The following is a 19,448-nucleotide window of genomic DNA, read 5'->3' on the forward strand; positions in this document are numbered from 1 at the left end:
TCTGATGGCAAGGAATGACTTGGGGAATTTAGAAGGTGGGAGGTTGCCATTATGTTGTTGTTGTTTTTTTTTGTTTTGTTTTGTTTTGGTCCGGTCGTGGGGCCTGAACTCTGGGCCTGGGCGCTGTCCCTCAGCTCTTCAGCTCAAGGCGAGCGCTCTACCACTTGAGCCACAGCGCCACTTGAGGTTGCCATTATGATCACATTAAATATAAATGGCCACAACACTAATGAAAGGACATCTTGTCGGACCCAACTGTGCTCAACCCACAGGAAATGGTCTCAGGTTAAAAGCATAGGGGAAAAATATACTATCTTAACACTAGTTTAGAGGGTAGACTTGCAGGGTGCTGGTGGCTCACGCCTGTAATGCTAGCTACTCAGAAGGCTGAAATCTGAGGATTGCAGTTCAAAGCCAGCCTGGGTAGGAAAGTCCATGAGATTCTTATCTCCAATAAAAACCACCAGAAAACTGGAAGTGGCGCTGTGGCTCAAGTGGTAGAGCACTAGCCTTTAACTGAAGAGCTGAGGGACAGGGCTCAGGCCCAGAGTTCAATACCCACGACTGAAAAAAAGTAGGTAGACCTTATTTTTAGAAACAATTTGAGGGGCTGGGAAGGTGGCTCAGTGGTAGAGCGCTTGCCTTGCATGCCTGAGGCCCTGGGTTCAATTCCCCAGCACCACATATGCAAAAAGAAAAAAGCCAGAAGTGGCGCTGTAGCTCAAGTGGTAGAGCGCTAGCCTTGAGCTGAAGAGCTGAGGGACAGCGCCCAGGCCCAGAGTTCAGGCCCCACGACTGGACCCAAAAAAAAAAAAAAGAAACAATTTGATATTGGAGCAAGCAGTGACAAGAGTTAAAAAAAAAAAAAAAAAAAAAAGTCAAGCCATGGGGCTGAGAAGGTGGCTCAATGGTAAAGTGCTTGCATGAGGCTGTGGGTTCAATTCCTCAGCACCACATAAACAGAAAAGGTTGGTAATGGTGCTGTGGCTTAAGTGGTAGAGGAATAGCCTTGAGCTGAAGAGCTGAGGAAAAGCCAGGAGCTGGTGGCTCAGGCCTGTAATCCTAGCTACTCAGGAGGCTGAGATCTGAGGATCAGTCACAATTTGACACCAGCCTGAGCAAGAAAGCCCATGATAATTTTTTTTTTTTAAACTAGGGCTGAGAACCGAACCCAGGGCCTTGGGCGCGCCAGGCGGGCGCCCTTCTGCTGGGCTAAACCCCCAGCCCCCCATGATAATTTTTATCTCCAGTGAACCAAAAATTCACAAGTAGAGCCTGGCTATCATTTCAGTATTATGAAGTGAGGCTTTGGGTTGGTTCCATGATCAGATAAAAAAAAAAAGTATCACTCGTCAGGTGTTGGTGGCTCACACTGTAATCCTAGCTACTCAGAAGGCTGAGATCTGAGGATCTCAGTTCAAAGCCAGCCCAGGCAGGAAAGCCTGTGAGACTCTTACCTCCAATTAACCACCAGAAAACTAGAAGTGGCACTGTGGTGCAAGGGGTAGTACACTAACCTTGAGCTGAAGAACTCAGGGACAGAGTTCAGGCCCAGAGTTCAAGCCCCACGACTGACACACACTCAAAAGTATCATTCAACTGGGAGAGAGCTAAGCTAGTGAAGGGGAGACATTATCCAAAAAGAAGTATACTCATGGCTGGGAATGTGGCTTAGTGGTAGAGTCCCAACTGCAGCCCCGTAACCAATGAGAGAGAGAGAGAGAGAGAGATCTTATTCTCTCAGGGTTTAGCGGTGAGGAATAAGAATACCTGTCTGGATAGGTTCCCTGTGATGAAATGGGTAGCTTTATGAAACAATAGACGAGAAGACAAACACAGCTGCACAGCCCACCTCTTGATGTGCCAACTTAAGATGCTGCCGGCAAAGCCAACACTGGATATGCCCTCTGCCTGACCTTGGACATCCAGAAACTGTGAGCCAAATTAAACTACTTATCTTTAACAAATTATCCAGCCTCCAGTATTTCCTCATAGTAACAGAAAACAGACACATTCTCTAGTTAAAAAACCCAGAGGCCTGGGAATGTGGCTTAGTGGTAGAGTGCTTGCCTAGCATGTATGAAGCCCTAGGTTCCATTCCTCAGTTCCACATAAACAGAAAAAGCAAGAAGTGGTGCTATGGCTTAAGTGGTAGAGTGTTAGTCTTGAGCAAAAGAAGCTCAGGGACAGTGCTCAGGCCCTGAGTGCAAGCACCACAGCAAATAAATAAATTAAATAAATAAATATAGGGAACAGTCCCAACTGCAGATACAAGGTGTCAAAAGAAGAGAACAAGGGGCTGGGAAGGTAGCTCAGTGGTAGAGTGCTTGCCTTGCATGCCTGAGACCCTGGGTTCGATTCCTCAGCACCACATAAACAAAAAGAAAAAAGCCGGAAGTGGTGTTGTGGCTCAAGTGGTAGAGCGCTAGCCTTGAGCTGAAGAGCTGAGGGACAGCACCCAGGCCCAGAGTTCAGGCCCCACGACCGGACCCCCCCCCAAAAAAAAGAGAGAACAAATGAGGCTGAGAATGTGGCTTAGTGGTAGAGCACTTGCCTTGCATGCATGAAGCCCTGGGTTCAATTCCTCAGCACCACATGAACAGAAAAATCCAGAGTTAGAGCTGTGTCTCAGCAGTAGAGTGCTAGCCTTGAGTAAAAGCAGCTCAGGGACAGTGAGTACCCAGGCCCTGAGTTCAAGCCCAAAGAACTGGCAAAAAACAAAAACAAAAAAAACCATGAGGCTGGGGGGGGGGAGATATAATACCACTCAGCTGCTATTTGTTTATTTATTTATTTATTTATTTGCTATGGTGCTGGCACTCAGGGCCTAGGCACTGTCCCTGATCTTTTGCTCAAGGCTAGCGTTCTACTACTTGAGCCACAGGGACACTTCCAGCTTTTTTTGTTTATATGGTACTGAGGACTCAAACCCAGGGCTTCATGCATGCTAGATGAGCACTCTACCACTAAGCCATATTCCCAGCCCTCCCTGAATATTTTAGCAGCAGTAACCAGACAGTATGGGTACTTTACAAAGATAGGAAAGCATGTTTGAGCAAGATTTGCAGAAAGGCTCTGGGCACCTGTGGCTCACATTTGTAATCCTAGCTACTCAGGAGATTGAGATATAAGGATCACAGTTTGAAGCCAGGCAAGCAGGAAAATCCGGGAGACTTATCTGTAATTAATCACAGAAAAACCTAGAAGTGGCACTGTGGTTCAAGTGGTAGAGTGCTAGCCTTGAGTAAAAGAAGCACAGGGACAGTGGCCAAGCCCAGAGTTCAAGCTCCAGGACCAGCCAAAAAGAAGAAAAAAGATTTCCAGGAAGAAACATGGCAAATACTGAAATTCTCACAGACAATGACCATTCACAGAGATTTCCTCACAAGTGATTAAAACAATTCATCCAGAGTTGAACTCAGAGACTCTACATGTACATGGTGGCCACTAGGTGGAGGCAGTATCTCAAGGATAAGATACTAATGATAGACTCCTAATAAGAACTGCAGAACACTTTTTGTTTGTTTTGTTGGTGGTGGTGGGGCTTGAACTCTGGGCCTGAGCCCTGTCCCTGAGCTCTTCAGCTCAAGGCTAGTGCTCTACCACTTGAGCCACAAGCGCCACTTCCAGTTTTCTGGTGGTTAATTGGAGATAAAGAGTCTCATGGACTTTCCTGTCTGGGCTGCTTTAAACTATAATCCTCAGATCTCAGCCTCCTGAATAGCTAGGATTACTGGTGTAAGCCAAATTTTCTCTCTCTCTCTCTCTCTCTCTCTCTCTCTCTCTCTCTCTCTCTCTCTCTCTCTCTCTCTCTCTCTCTCTCTCTCTCTCTCTCTCTCTCTTTTGGTCCAGTCGTGGGGCCTGAACACTGGGCCTGGGTGCTGTCCCTCAGCTCTTCAGCTCAAGGCTAGCGCTCTACCACATGAGCCACAGCGCCACTTCTGGCTTTTTTCTTTTTGCTTATGTGGTGCTGAGGAATCGAACCCAGGGCCTCAGGCATGCAAGGCAAGTGCTCTACCACTGAGCCACCTTCCCAGCCCCTCTCTCTTTCTTTCTCTCTCTCTCTCCTTCCTTTCTTGCTTTGTTTCTTTGCCAGTCCTGGGACTTGAACTCCAGGCCTGAGCGCTACCCCTTAGCACTTTTTTTTTTTCCCCTTAGCACTTTTTAAATTTCATTGTAAATGTCATATACAGAGTAAGGGAATTGGTACGTTTCTTTTTTTTTTTTTTTTTTTTTTTTTGTCGGTTATGGGGCTTGAACTCTGGGCCTGGGTGCTGTCCCCAGCTCTTCAGCTCAAGGCTAGCGCTCTACCTCTTGAGCCACAGTGCCACTTCTGGTTTTCTGGTGGTTTGTTACAGATAAGAGTCTCACAGACTTTCCTACCCAGGCTGGCTTAGAACCACAATCCTCAGATCTCAACCTCCTGAGTAGCTGGGATTACAAGTGTGAGCCACCAGTACCAGATCATTTTTTAAAAAAATTTTGCCAGTCCTGGGTCTTAAACTCAGGGCCTGGGTACTGGCCATGAGCTTCTTTTGCTGAAGGCTAACACTCTACCACTTTGCCACAGCATCACTTCTGGCTTTTTCTGTTTATGTGGTACTGAGACCTCGAATCCAGGGCTTTATGCATGCTAGGCAAGCACTCTACCACTAAGCCACCTTCCCAGCCCCTTCCCGTCATTTTTTAAGGCAGTGGCAGTGTTCTGGAATCTTAGAGGATTTATTGATACATTTGTTTGTTCACTTGCTTGCTTGGCATTGCTAGTGAGTCGCCTATATTTGGCAGGTACTTTACCCCTGAGCCATGCCCCTGACAACTGAATCTTAGGACCGAAACATTCACCATGCATCTGGAGCAGGCTCAGTCCCCGCAAGGCCAGGCTGGGGCTGCAGCCATCTTCCCAGCCATCTCCATGCTCGGGGGACATGCAGGGCAGAAGTCATAGGAGACTCCGATCTTCCCTGTAAGAACTTCCTCAGCGCGTGTTTCTTGCAGCTGTGATGTCCTCTCCAGCTGCTCCGGGCTGCAGAGCCTGTGGGCAGGAGGGCCAACGGCGCTGTCCATGGTGCTGACCACCACGAGCTGGAGAACGGCTGGTGAGCCCGGCGCTCCCAGTCTTCTCCCCCATCCCTCTCCCCCATCTCGGTCCTAGGGCTTGAACTCAAGCACTGTAACACTTGAAGGGAGGGAAGGAGGGAAAGAGGAAGGGAGGGAGGAAGAGCAAGCAGTGGCACGCAGTGCCCAGAGGCCGCCCTGCACGTGCTCTGTGTCTCCCGCAGGTGGCGCTGTCACACACCTGCACCACATCTACTTCCAGGCAGTCTTTTCAGACCCTGGGAATGGAAGCACACGGGGAGGGAACGTGGTCATTCCAGTTGTTGAAGCGGGAGGGGGAGCGAGGGGAGTCGCTCCACGGTACAGCATTTGCACAGTGTGCAACAGGCTCCGAGTTGGGGCAAAAAATAAACAGGAGAACCTGACTGCGAAGACTCTTTCCTTCACCTGTGTGGATGATGCAACTCAAAATCACAATGACAGCTCTGGGGGCGTGGCTCAAGTGGTAGAGCACCTGCCTAGCAAGGCAGGAGAGGCCTGAGTTCAAATCCCAGTCCCACCTGTAAACAAACCGAAAAGGTAAAATGGCCGATGCTTTGATGCCAATACATTCAAAATATTGCCATCCCAATATATAACCATTATTTTTTAATTTCTTATACCATATTGGCACATCTCCAGACATGTTTTAAGTGCTCAAGAGCCAACCTTTGGCTGGTGGCCACCGGGGTGCTGACCTTCCAAAGAGGCTTGATTTCCCAACCACACCTGAATTCCTGTGCCCTGCCCACCTCATCTGCAACCAATCTCCTGCCACCTCATCTACAACCAACCTCCACCCACGTCACTTGTAACCAAGCCCCACCCACTTAAAACTCCGCCCATCTCACCTGCAACCAAGCCCCACCCACCTCAAACGCCACCAAACCCCGGCCCACTTCACCTGCAACCGGACCCTGCCCACCAAATCTGCAACTAAACCCCACCCACCTCAAACCCCGCCCATCACAACTCTAGGCAAATCCCACCCACCACATCTGCAAACCAAGCCCCACCCATGCCGCTGGGGCCACAGCCTAGATGGTCATCTTCAGAGATTCCGAATGTGATCTGACCTGCACCTCAGATAGTCATCTCAAAGTCAGGGAGGCGAGTGGCCAGGCCGAAGACCCCTAAGTGTGCTTCCTCCCTCTTCTCCTGAGACTCCTCCTCTTCTTCCTCTTCATAGACCTCCTCCTCCTCTTCTAGGATGGCAACCAGGTCCTCCCGAAGAGCTCCCATCTCCAGCCCCAGGCTGCACAGCTGGCCCAGTAACTGGATATCCATTCTGCGTAGGTTGCCCTGCCAAGAAGAAGAGCACCATAGATAGGCAGGCCACCAGGGGCCCCAGGCAGGAATCTGTCCCTCATTCATCAGTGACACTTTCTTCTTCAAATTGCTCATGATCTCTATTTCTCTGATCTGTCTGCCCCTGCTCTTGCTCTAATTTCCACCCCATCTCTGGGTCCATTCCTATCTCTCATTCTATGTCTCCACTTTTCCCTCTATCTCAGCCTCATTCTCTACTTTGGTCTTCAATCTCTGACCTTTTCTTCTTCTTCCTCATTTTGTTTTTGTTTTTTTGTGCCAGTCCTGGGGCTTGAACTCAGGGCCTGGGCACTGTCCCTAAGCTTCTTTTGCTCAACATTCTACTACTTGTGCCACAGCACCACTTCCGGCTTTCTCTGTTTATGGTACTGAGGAATTGAACCCAGGGCTTCATGCATACTATGCAAGCACTCTCCCACTAAGCCTCATTCCCAGCCCATCTGTACATTTGTGTTTGTTGTTCATGGTAGGCTTTCATCATGTAGCCCTGGCTGGCCTCAAGATCCTCCTCCCTCAGCCTCCCAAAAGCTGGGATGACAGGTGCTCGGAAGCCCCTGATTAATCTCTGGCCCTTTTCTATTTCTACTTATTCATTCATTTCCCTGCCCCCCTCTCTCCTGTCCTTCCAAGCCTGGTCACTCACCAGCTCCTCCCAGATCCATTGCAAGCTCTCCTGGGCTTCTTCACGGTCTGGCCCTGGTGACAGCAGTGTCTGGCTCAAGCTCTCCTCTGGTGGGGGTTCCCTCAGGGCAGGGGGAGGCGGGCCGAGCCCCGAGGGCTCTAGGCCGGCTTGCTTTAGCTGTATCCACAGTTCCATCGGGTCTGAGAGGTGACTGCCAGAGCAGGAAGTAGCAAGGTCCAGGGTGACCCAGTCCCTGGAGAGTTGTGGGTTGGGAGGGAGGAAAGGGCAGCTGGGGGAAGAACTGGCAGAAACATCCCAAAGTCCACTCTTGAGGGAGAATCTGCTGCCCACGTGTTCCTCAGCACTGGCTGTTCAGTGTCTTGTTACGTTACCTGTTTCTGCTGGCTCCTCCCACCTCTGCAGCCTCCACACTTCAGCCTCCCTCACTGAACTTTCTCCCCTGAAGCTCTTGACTTGCCCACAGCTCTGACTTTGCTTGTTTTATTTATTTATTTTTTTGGTCATGGGGCCTGAACTCTGGGCCTGGGCGCTGTCCCTGAACTCTTCAATCAAGGTGTGAGTGCTCTACCACTTGAGCCACAGCACCACTTCTGGTTTTCTGGTGGTTAAGTTGGAGATAAGAGTGTTACAGATTCCTAAACTGGCTAGCTTTGAACTGTGCTCCTCAGATCTCAGCCACCTGGGATTACAGGCATGAACCACCAGTGCCAACCCTTGCTTTTTTTTTTTTTGGCTCAGACCATGCCATGGATGCTTCTTCACCAGAATGTTCCGTGTCCAGGCTTCTGGCTACAGGAGAACTAACAATTCCACTGCCTCTGAACTTGACTGAGGTAATTGGCCCTGTCAAGATTGTCCTGCTGTGGAAAAAACTGGCAAGTATTGCAGTCATTGACAGGTATAGTCCCTTCTTTCAAGCCCAAGGTGTTAAAAAAAAATCCTTCAAAACACCAGGCACAGTGGTGCATTCCTATAATCCTGTGTTTGGGAGGGGGAATCAGGGGGATCAGGAGTTTGAGGTCAACCTGGATTGAATAGCAAGAAGTTATCTCAGGGCCAGGGGCTGGTGGCTCACACCTGTAATCCTAGCTACTCAGGAGGCTGAGAGCTGAGGATCACAGTTCACAACTAGCCTGGGCAGAAAAGTCCGTAAGACTCATCTCCAATGAACCACCAGAAAACTGGAAGTGGCACTGTGGCTCAACTGGTAGAGCAAGCACTCGCCTTGAGTGAAGAGCTGAAGGACAGTGCCCAGGCCCTATGACTGACAAAGAAGAGGAAGAGGAAGAGGAAGAGGAAGAGGAAGAGGAAGAAGAAGAAGAAGAAGAAGAAGAAGAAGAAGAAGAAGAAGAAGAAGAAGAAGAAGAAGAAGAAGAAGAAGAGGAGGAGGAGGAAGAGGAGGAGGAGGAGGAGGAGGAGGAGGAGGAGGAGGAGGAGGAGGAGGAGGAGGAGGAAGAGGTGGCGGCGCAACAGCAGCAGTAGTTGTTATCTCTGCACAAAACAAAATTTAAAAATAAAATAAAACCCACCATGGACATGCAATAGATTCCAAGCCCCTGACTTAATGCTGACCACCTTCCTGAACTCAAGACCCTAACTAAGCATGCTAAGGTCTCAAAATGATGTCTCAGGGATTTCAAAGACAATATAGCCAGAATGGAACTCTCCATGAAGGCCTGGTCTCAACTGGAACTTACCCCACTGGACCCACTTCTGCTGACACTGTAACAAAATCATAATCTTACCAGCTTTAAACAAAACACTGGATTATTCTCTTGCCAGGGGCTGGTGGCTCACATCTATAATCCTAGCTACTCAGGAGGCTGAAATGTGAGGATCAAGGTTTAAAGCCAGCCTGAGCAGGAAAAGTCCATGATCTCTCTTTTTTTTTGGGGGGGGGAGTGGGAGGGTTGGTCCTGGGGCTTGAACTTAGGGCTTGGGCACTGTCCCTGAGATCTTTTGCAAAGGGCTAATACTCTATCACTTAGGCCACCAGGGCACTTCCAGCTTTTTCTAAGTAGTTTATTGGAAATAAGAGTTTTACAGGCTTTCCTGACCAGCCTGGCTTCAAACTACAATCCTCAAATCTTACCCTCCTCAGTAGTTAGGGTAACAAGCATGAGCCACTGGTGACTCCAGTGAACTACCAGGAAATGGGAAGTGGCGCAGTAGCTCAAAGTTATAGAGTAGCTAGCCTTGAACAAAAGAGCTCAGGACCAGTGCATAGCCTCTGAGCTCAAACCCATGACTGACAAAAAAAAAAAAAAAAAAAGGACAAAGAAAAAAAAGATTATTCTCTTAAAGTTCTGGACGGGCTGGGATGTAGCTCAGTGGCAAAGCACTTGCCTAGCAAGTGCAACATCCTGGGTTCGATCCCCAGTACCAAAAAAAAAAAAAAAAGAAAAGACAAAAAAAACCCAAACAAAATAAAGTTCTGGAGGTCAGCCGGGCACTGGTGGCTCACACCTGTAATCCTAGGTGCTCAGGAGCCTGAGATCTGAGGATCCTGACAATTCAAAGCCAGCCAGGGCAGGAAAGTCTGTGAGACTCTTATCTCCAATAAACCACTAGAAAAAAAAAACTAGAAGTGGTGCTGTGGCTCAAGCAGTTAGAGCACTGGCTTTGAGCTGAAGAGCTAAGGGATAGCACCCAAGCCCAGAGTTCAAGCCCCATGACTGACAAAATAAATAAATAAAAATCTGAAGGTCAGGAATCTAACCCAGAAAGAGTGTTCATGCCTGCAATCCTAGCTACTTCTAACTTCCAGAACTTTAAGAGAATAATTTTTCTTTTTATTGTTGGTTGGCTTGAATGCAGAGTGCTGTCCCAGGGCCTGGGTACTGTTTCTGAGCTTCTTTTGCTCAAGGCTAGCATTCTACCACTTGAGCCACAGCACCACTTCTGCCCCTTTATGTTTATGAGGTACTGAGGAATTGAACCTAGGGCTTCATGCATGCTAGGCAAGCACTCTACCACTAAACCACATCCCCAGCCCAAAGAGAGGCTTTTCTCCAACTAACCACCAAAAATCTGGAAGCAGAACTGTAGTTCAAGTGGTAGAGCACCAATTTTAAGGAAAAAGAGCACAAAGGCACTGCAGCCAGGCCCTGGACCTAGGAACCAAAGAGAGAGAGAAAGACAGAGAGATAGAGAAAGAAAATAAAGGTGGAAAGGTGCTCAAAGTAATCATTTAACCCAAGAGCTACTCAGGATGCTGAGAGCTGAGGAAAGCAGTTCAAAGCCAGATTGGACAGAAAAATCCCTGAGAGGCTTTTCTCCAATTAACCACCAAAGAGCTGGAAGTGGAACTGTGGCTCAAGGGGGTAGAGCACCAGCCTTAAATTAAAAAGATGAAGGAACTGCAGCCAGGCTTTGCATTCAAGTCCTAGGACCCGAACAAAGATAAAAAGAAAGAAGCAAGGAAGAAAAAAAAAAAAGAGAGAGAGAGAGAAAAAAAGGATTTAAAAAAAGGAAAGGCGCTCAAAGTAATCCCTTAACACAAGATGCGTAAAGGGTGAGTGCTCCTTTAAGAGGAGGGCTGGAAAGCTGAGGGGCGGGGCCTAAGAGACCTCCCGGACGGAACCACGTGGCCTTTGGAATCCCCGCCCCTTCCCGTTTATGGGTGCAAGATGGCGGCGCCCAGAGCGGTAGGTGACCTAGCGTTCCCCAAACCTAAGTTCTCCCCCTGCAGCCTTCCCTTCAGGGACCTCGCCGCCAGAAAGCAGCAGCATCCCCCTGCGCCTCCCTGAATCTCCCTGCGCCGGGAGTGGGCACCTGCGGTTCCTCGGGGCCGAGATATCCCGACGGTGTGGCCGGCAAGAGGAGCGAGCCTTTGACAGTAACAGTGGGCGGGAACTTGGCAGGGAGTAGCCAATGACTGTGAGGGTGTGGTGCCGAAGAGACACGCGCAGCCAATCAGAGGGACGGATTCGGCTCTACAGGGAACCAATAAGCAGGCGAGGGTTGGACCGGAAGGGAATGATTCTTGGAAATGATTGGATGAGAGTCTGGGAGGCGGGGTAGGGGTGGGGGTCGGGAGGGGACGAACACCAGAATTGTGTTGAAAACGGTGGGGGTCGGGAGGGGACGAACACCAGAATTGTGTTGAAAACCCAAAGACAGGAAGGGTTGAACGCTTGAGCCAGCACCAAAAAACTAATGGAAATTTTGTATTTTTGACTGTACTGGGTGTTTAAAACTCAGGGCCAGGTACTTGTCTAAGAAACACACGAGCCATGCTCCGAGCAGTTTTCTGCTTTTTACATAGGGTCCTGAATTTTCCCCCATACTACCCTGGACTGCGGCCCACCAACCTAAGGCAGTACAACATAGCTGAGACCACAGGTGTATACCACCACACCCAAGCTTATTTGCTGAGATGAGGGTCTCTATAACTTTATGCCTGGGATGACCTCAGACCTCCAATTTCTACCTCCCCAGTGGCTGCGATTACGGATGTATGGCCCATACCTGACCTGTGTTTTGAGGAGGCAGGAAATGAATCATTCAGGAAGATCTCAGGGAGAATTCAGTAATGTTTAGGGTTGAATTTGTGAGAATTTTTTTTAAAAAAATCATAAAAATCATTTGGAAAGAAAAAGGCGGTGGCTTTGGAAGAAAATTAAACCAAAGAACCTGGGAAATGCAAGAATGTTTGTCTAAATTCAAGAGAAAATTTAGGGTTCATTAAAGGAAGAACTTAGGCTGGCAGAGTGGTTCAAGTGGTAAAGTACCTGCCTTGGAAAGGTGAATCCCTGAGTTTTGTTGTTTTTTTTTTTTAAAGGCCAGGCACAGGTGGCCGCACCTGTAATCCTAGCTACACCTGAGGCTGAGACTCAAGGATCATGGTTCAAAGTCAGCCCAGGCAGGAAAGTCTTATTTCCAATTAACCCTCACAAAACCCTCAAAAAAAAAAAAAGTGGGACTGTGTCTCAAAGTGGTAGAGTGCTAGCCTTGAAAAAAAGAGCTCAGAGACAGGGCCCAGGCCCTGAGTTCAAGCCCTATGAGAGGAGGAGGAGAAGGGGGAAGAGGGGAGGGAGAAAGAGGGAGGAGGAAGAAAAAATAATTTGAGGAAAATATAATGCTAGCTATTCAGGAGGCTGAGATGTGCAGATCACAGTTCAAAGTCAACCCAGTCAGGACAGTATGTGAGAATCTTTATCTCCAGTGAACCACCAGAAAAGCTGGAAGTAGAACTGGGGCTCAAGTGGTAGAGCACTAGCCTTGAGCAAAAGCAGCTCAGGCACAGCGTCCAGGCCCTGAGTTCAAGCCCTATTACACACACACACACACACACACACACACACACGCACACGCACACGCACACGCACACGCACACGCACACGCACACGCACACGCACGCACGCACGCACGCACGCACGCACGCACGCACGCACGCACGCGCAGGGGATTAAGGTTTATGGAGCAAAAAAACATAACCTTGCTTCAGGTTCAACCCCTCCTTTCCTGTCCTCCTTAGTTCCAACGCCTGGTGGCCTCAGAACTGTGTAAGAATTCCAGAGGCCTCCAAGGTCTGAGTGGGGTGGTGGCCCCAGAGAGCAATCAGAAGAAGAAAAGGACTCTCCTTCAATTCCTGTCTGACTACTTCTATGACATGGAGGCCCTGAGGGAGTACTTGCTGCGGAGGCAGATTTTGAAGGTGCAGAGGAAAAATCGGTGAGAACCTGAGGCCTGGAAGGCCTGGTGGAGATCCTGGGGCTAGGACCACCCAGATGGAGTCCAGCTCCTGCCCGTGCACTCGCAGGTCTTTACCCCCCTCCCCCCACACTTCCTCTGCCAACTTCAGCTCCAGCCCACAGCTTTGTATAAGGTTCCTCCTCCTTCAAGCTCCTCTCTCACCAGCTGCAGTTGGGGGTGTCGCTGGAATCTCAGCCCTAGGATGACTAAAACCAATGTTCATTTCTTCCTTAAAAAAGTGTGTTCAGGTTGGGAATGTGGCTTAGTGGTAAAGTGCTTGCTTAGCATGCATGAAGCCCTGGGTTCGATTCCTCAGCACCACATAAACAGAAAACGACAGAAGTGGCACTGTGACTCAAGTGGTAGAGTGCTAGCTTTGAGCAAGAGAAGCTCAGGGACAGCGCCCAGGCCCTGAGTTCAAGCTCCAGGACTGGCAAAACAAATAAAAAGAAAATGTGCTCATTCCAGGAATGGGTACCACCTTCCACCAACTTGTTTAGCCCAAATATAAAAGAGTCTTCCCCCCTCTGCCTCTCTTGGCTTCTCTGCCCTTCACAACTAGTCTGGCAGTACTAGAATATTCCAAATGTGACCAGTTCACATTTCACATTTGGGCACCCCTTGGGCACCCCATATCATCCTAGCTACTCAGGAGGCTGAGATGTGAGGATCATAGTTCATAGTTAGCCCAGGTAGTAAAGTCTGTAAGACTCTTATCTCCAATGAGCCATCAAAAAAAACTCTGGACTGGAGGCATGGCTCAAGTGTCAATGGAAAAAGCCCAATGAGAGTTGAAGGCCCTGAGTTCAAGTCCCAGTACTTGCACACAATCTTCAAGGACTAAGGCTTAGCCCTTATACTAGAATACTAGCATTCTAGTAAACTCTCAGTAAAGACTTGCAACCAGGCTACTGTGTTTGCTTGGTGTCCCAGACACCTGACATGCCAGAAGGAACCCTGGGGTTTTCCAGTCCTAATCTTTGCTCTGGTTCTCTCTGCAGATCCTTCCTTGCCCTGAAGGAGCACTATGGCCCCTATGTCACAGGTGCCTACTTCGCCCTGAAGCTGGGAGGTGCAGTCAAGTAAGACAAAGGTTTCAGATTGGAGGGAGGGGGCAGGGATCCCTAAGGCTTGGGCAGTCACTGGGAGGCGGTGAGCTCCCCACTGCCACCTAGTGGCCATGTGGCAGAGGGTTTGTTCCTGGGCTTCTGTTTTGTATGTAATAAAATGGGATAGGTAGGTACTAAGGGGGCTGAAATCTGAGAATTGTAGTTCAAAGCCAGCCCAAGGAAGGAAAGTCTGTAAGACTCTTATCTCTAATTAACCACCAGAAAACCAGTACTGGAGATGTGGCTCAAAGTGGTAGAGCGCTAGCTTTGAGCAAAAGAACTCAGGGACATGGGACTAGGAATGTGGCTTAGTGGTAGAGTGCTTGCCTAGCATGCATGAAGCCCTGGGTTCCAATTCCTCATACCATATAAACAGAAAAAGCCATAAGTGGTGCTATGGCTCAAGTGGTAAGTTCAAGCCCCAAGACTGGCAATAAAACCCCCAACAAAACAAAACAAAAAAAACTCAGGGACAGCACCTAGGCCTTGAGTTCAAGCCCCAAGACTGAAAAAGGAAAGAAGAAAAAAGAAAGAAAAGAAAAGAAAAAGGGCAAAAAAGAAAAGAAAAGAAAAGAAGAAGGTCCAGTGTTTGTAGATGTGTCATAAAAATTGGGATTTTTGCCTGGTATTGGTGGCTCACGCCTGTAATCCTAGCTACTCAGAAGGCTGAGATCTGAGGATCACAGTTCAAAGCCAGCCTGGACAAGAAAGTCCGGGGGGGGGGGGCGGATTTTTTGACCTCTAAACCTTTGTAAGGAGGTATAACAAAGCAAATGTGTTCAATAAAGTTAGCCAGCTGGGAAGGGTGGCACAAACCTGTAGTCCCAGATACTCAGGAAGGAGAGGTTAGGGGTAGGAAGGATTTCTTGAGCTCAGGAGTTCAGTAACCCACCTGGGACACATAGCATGACTCCATCTCAAAAGAATTTTTCTGGGCTGGGAAGGTGGCTCAGTGGTAGAGTGCTTGCCTAGCATGCATGAAGCCCTGGGTTCAATTCCTCAGCACTACATACACAGAAAAAGCCAGAAGTCGCCGGGCGCTGTAATCCTAGCTACTCAGGAGGCTGAGATCTGAGGATCGAGGTTCAAAGCCAGCCAGGGCAGGAAAATCTGTGAGACTCTTATCTCCAATAAACCACTTGAAAACTGGAAGTGGTGCTATGGCTCAAGTGGTAGAGTGCTCACCATGAGCTGAAGAGCTCAGGGACAGCACCCAAGTCCAGAGTTCAAGCCCCACAACCAACAACAACAACAACAAAAAAGACTCTCTCCCCCCCCCACCCTCCCCACCCCCGCCAGTTCTGGAGCTTGTCCCTAAGTTTCCTTTGCTCAAGGCGAGTACTCTGCCACTTGAGCCAAAGCGTCACTTCTGGCTTTTTCTTTTTTTTTGTCTGTCATGGGGCTTGAACGCTGTCCCTGAGCTGCTTTTGCTCAAGGCTAACACTCTACCACTTGAGCCACAGCACCACTTCCAGCTTTTTTGAGTACTTTCTTAGAAATAAAAGTCTTATTAAGTTTCCTTCTGCAGTGGCTTCAAACTGTGAACCTCAGATCTCAGCCTCCTGAGTAGGTAGGATGACAGGCATGAGTCACTGACTGGCAAGACAGTCTTTTTTTTGTTTTTGTCAGTCGTGGGGCCTGAACTCTGGGCCTGGGTGCTGTCCCTCAGCTCTTCAGCTCAAGGCTAGTGCTCTACCACTTGAGCCACAGCGCCACTTCTGGCTTTTTCTGCTTATGTGGTGCTGAGGAATCGAACCCATGGCCTCATGCATGCAAGGCAAGCACTCTACCACTGAGCCACCTTCCCAGCCCTCCCAAGACAGCCTTTCTTGCTGAGTAAAGTGGCTCCTGTCTGTAGTCTCAGCTACTGAGTCAGGTAGAGATTGTCAGGATCACAATCCTAGACTGGCCCTGGACAAAAACAAAAGACTTTGGCTCCCATTGGTTCCTGGAGGCCTGTTAAGCAGCATCTTAGGTTTGGGACAGAGGGGTCATTTGGCTGTCTGGGAGGATCTGTTCTCATCCAGCATCTCTTGGGCCCTGGGTGCTGGTGTGTGATGCATCCCATGGTCACAGGACCACACAGGGCACCAGCCCCTTCAATGGGGCGCTGTGGGCACCTCTGACCTTCCCTCCCCACCCCTCCAGGTTCCAGGGCCAAGAGTGGATCCGGCCCAGCAAGCATGGCTGGATCTCTCCCTCGTTAGGTGATCTGCACTCGGTACCTGTAGAGGCCGTGGATGTCAGCGGTTGCGTCATCAACTACGAAGGCCTGGACCACATCTGTGAGCCGGCAGCCCAGGAGGGAGTGGGCGGCAGGGAAGGGACGCGGGGCTTCCCCAAGGACCCCTGGTGACCCCAGCCTTCTGCCTCCTTGCAGTGCTCCTGAAGGAGCTCCGCTCCCTGTCCCTGCAGCGCTGTCCCCACGTGGATGACTGGTGCCTCGCTCGTCTCTACCCGCTGGCCGGCTCGCTGCAGGAGCTGTCGCTGGCCGGGTGTCCCCGAGTCTCCGAACGGGGCCTCGCCTGCCTCCACCACCTCCAGTGAGACCCCAGGCCAGGCTGGCACCATGCCAAGCCCACTCCCGCCTAGCACCGATTCAGTGGAGAGTGAGGAGGAGGGCTACTGGGCTGTCCCCATGTCCCCTCCCTCCGCCACAGCCCAGGGGTGTGAGCACAAGGGAGCAGTCACTTGGGCTAGAACTCAGGGCCTGAGCTTCTTTGTTCAAGGCTAGCACTCAACCACTTGAGCCACAGCCTCACTTCTGGCTTTTTCTGAGTAGTTTATTGGAGATAAGAGCCAGTCTGGGCTGGCTTTGAACCTGGATCCTCAGATCCCAGCCTCCTAAGTAGCTAGGATTACAGGCCATGACTCACTGGTTGCCTGGCTTTTTAACTCCTGCTTTTGTTGGAATGAAAATGCCACGCTGTTTGCACAGCAGCAGAACAGTTGGACCCAACAGCCGTATTTGTGATTAACAGTGGATTTCATCTCCTTAACCAGTTGTAGACTTAGTTTGAATATGGCCAGGTACCGATAGCTCACACCTGTCATCCTAGCTGCTCAGGAGGCTGAGATCTGTGGCTCGCGGTTTGAAGCCAGCCTGCACAGACAAATTCTGGAGACTCTTTATTTCCAATTAACTAACAGAAAACTAGAAGTAAGAGCTGTGGCTCAAGTGGTAGAGCATCAGCCTTAAGCAAAACAAACAAACAAAAAAAACTAAAGGAGAATGTGAGGTCCTGAGTTCAAGCACCCTAATGGGCATACACACACAGCTTTATTCTGAGGCCTGGGCTGTGGTTCAGTGGTAGAGTACCTCAGTACTGCCTCAAAAAATCTTTTTTAGGAAGCCAGGTGCTGGTGGCTCACACCTGTAACCCTAGCTACTCAGGAGGCTGAGATCTGAGGATTGTGGTTCAAAGCCAGCCTAGGCAGGAAAGTTCCTGAGACTCTTATCTCCAATGAACCATCAAAAAAAAAAAGCCAGAAATGGAGTTGTGGTTCAAGTGGTAGAACACCAGCCTTGGACACAGAAGCTCAAGGATATCACCTAGGCCCAGAGTTCAAGCCCCAAGACCAGCACCAGAAAAGAAAAAGGTTTTATGAAGCTGGGGGTTGAGATGAGGCTCAGGACCCCCACCCATGTGTACGCGTGCACACCAGGGCTGGCCTCACTGCCCTCCTTGCCTTCTTCCAGGAACCTCCGCCGATTAGACATCTCGGACCTCCCTGCTGTGTCCCACCCCGGCCTCACTCACATCCTGGTGGAGGAGATGCTGCCGCACTGCGAGGTGGTGGGGGCCAGCTGGGCCCAGGACCTGCAGCCAGGGGACACACCCAGTCCCGTCCAGTCTAGCCTTCAGTCCACAGCCCACTCCAGCTAGGCCTCAGAGCGCTGTGTGATGTCCAGTGTGTCACTGTGGCTTCGTGAGGTTTACGCAGCACCAGGTACTGGCAGATCAGAGGGAGAGAGAGAAACGCAAGATGGGATTGTTAGTCCTGGCTCGCATCTGTCAGGCTGTCTTCACAGCAAAGCTGCAGGCGGCTCTGTGGCACCCTCATCTAGCGGCTCCCCCAAATGGTTCCCCTGAGCCATACCACCAGGTGCACAGCCATGGCCCCACAAAGGGCCTGTTCTTATTTGTCTGCTCTGTGAAGATGGAGCTGGGCCTTTGGAGTATTTCTTTGCCAGATATACAGTGAGCTTGGTTGGGAGAAAGTGCTGGGGAACCATTCAGGGAAGAAGCATGGAATCCCCATACCCACAGCTCACAGCTTCTCAGGGCCTCGGGTCTCAGATGGTCCTCAGCATCCTCTGACACCTCTACCTCAGCTGCCTCGTGGGGTGTGGGAGGATGAGGGGGACACCAGAGCTCTCCAGAATCCCAGATAGATTTCCAGTCAGTTCCGAGGCACTTTACCAGTGAATCCATCATGGTTCCAATTTGCTGTTGAAGTCAATAATCCTATATATTAAACTTTCCCCATTTGAATTACTGTCTTTTTTTTTTTTTTCCTCCTCTTGATTGGATCTGGAGTCCTAGGATTGGTCTGAGTGGGCCTTTGGATTTGAGCACAGCACTGTGTTCCTGGCTAATGGGACAGAAAATGCTAGAAATTCCTGCATGCAGCAGCCTCAGGATCCCCAAAGTTCTCTGGTACCTAAAGGAAACACACACACACACACACACACACACACACACACGCACGCACGCACGCGCGCACACACACACAGTGTTCCTGGTTAATGGGACAGAAAATGCTAGAAATGCCTGCATGCAGCAGCCTCAGGATCCCCAAAGTTCTCTGGTACCTAAAGGACACACACACACACACACACACACACACACACACACACGCACACACACACACCTAAAGGAAACACACACACACACACACACACACTCCCCATTTTGCTGTCCTCTCCTGTGCCTGAAAACCTGCCACACCTCATCTGCAATGCCCTTCCCCACCCCCCACCTCCACACTCACCAGCGCCCCCTGCTGACAAAAGGCCCATTATACACACGTCAAATCTCCCCTTGTTCTAGGACAGGTGTTCACCCAAGACAGAGTAGCTCACACACTGAAAAGACAATACTCCTTCTTGCGATGGAGAAGGTGGGCATGTTATATGAGTTCAAGGCTAGCCCAGGTCACTCAAAATACAAGACCAGGCTGCAGTGGCTCATGTCTGTAATCCTGGCTACTCATCACAATTTGAAGCCAGCTGGGGGAGGAAAGTCTGTGAGACACTGATCTCTAATTAACCATAAAAAAAAAAAAAGCCAGAATTAGAGTTGTGGCTCAAGTGGTAGAGTACGAGCCTTGCACACAAAGGCTTAGGGAGAGCACCCAAGCCCTGAGTTCAAAACCAAGGACTGACAAAAACAAAAACAAGGTCCCAGCACTTAAGAGGCTGAACCAAGAAGACAGGATGTTCAAAACCAGCCTGAAGCCGGGCACTGGTGGCTCACGCCTGTAATCCTAGCTACTCAGGAGGCTGAGATCTGAGGATCACGGTTCAAAGCCAGCCCGGGCAGGAGAGACCGTGAGACTCCTATCTCCAA

The 19,448-nt window shown here is 49.8% G+C and overlaps 2 protein-coding genes across 4 annotated transcripts; one reads left to right on the forward strand and one right to left on the reverse strand.

Annotated features, from left to right (window-relative positions):
* Positions 1–4,018: 4,018 nt before the first annotated feature.
* On the reverse strand, positions 4,019–10,900 carry LOC138812761 (glutamate-rich protein 4-like). 3 transcript variants are annotated; one of them, XR_011367637.1, is made up of 5 exons: positions 10,844–10,900; positions 7,070–7,301; positions 6,174–6,399; positions 5,506–5,618; positions 4,019–5,035 (listed from the first exon to the last, which is right to left on the reverse strand). XR_011367637.1 is itself a non-coding variant. In XM_070000921.1 (4 exons), exons 2-3 carry the CDS (start codon positions 7,241–7,243, stop codon positions 6,181–6,183), a joined length of 393 nt encoding a protein of 130 aa, XP_069857022.1. In that variant the 5' UTR covers positions 7,244–7,301; positions 10,844–10,900; the 3' UTR covers positions 4,019–5,035; positions 6,174–6,180. The 3 variants fall into 3 exon arrangements, 2 of the variants coding, with proteins under 2 accessions (XP_069857022.1, XP_069857007.1); XM_070000921.1 differs by lacking the exon at positions 5,506–5,618; XM_070000906.1 differs by having other exon boundaries at positions 4,019–5,618.
* LOC138812754 (distal membrane-arm assembly complex protein 2-like) lies at positions 10,676–18,371 on the forward strand. Its single transcript, XM_070000892.1, has 6 exons — positions 10,676–10,716; positions 12,549–12,745; positions 13,768–13,848; positions 16,024–16,160; positions 16,256–16,418; positions 17,576–18,371. Exons 1-6 carry the CDS (start codon positions 10,699–10,701, stop codon positions 17,760–17,762), a joined length of 783 nt encoding a protein of 260 aa, XP_069856993.1. The 5' UTR covers positions 10,676–10,698; the 3' UTR covers positions 17,763–18,371.
* The last annotated feature ends 1,077 nt before the right edge of the window (positions 18,372–19,448 follow it).

Source organism: Dipodomys merriami, unplaced genomic scaffold (genome assembly GCF_024711535.1).
Source record: "Dipodomys merriami isolate MVZ:Mamm:240054 unplaced genomic scaffold, mDipMer1.0.p SCAF_106, whole genome shotgun sequence".
NCBI classification, from domain to species: Eukaryota; Metazoa; Chordata; class Mammalia; order Rodentia; family Heteromyidae; genus Dipodomys; species Dipodomys merriami.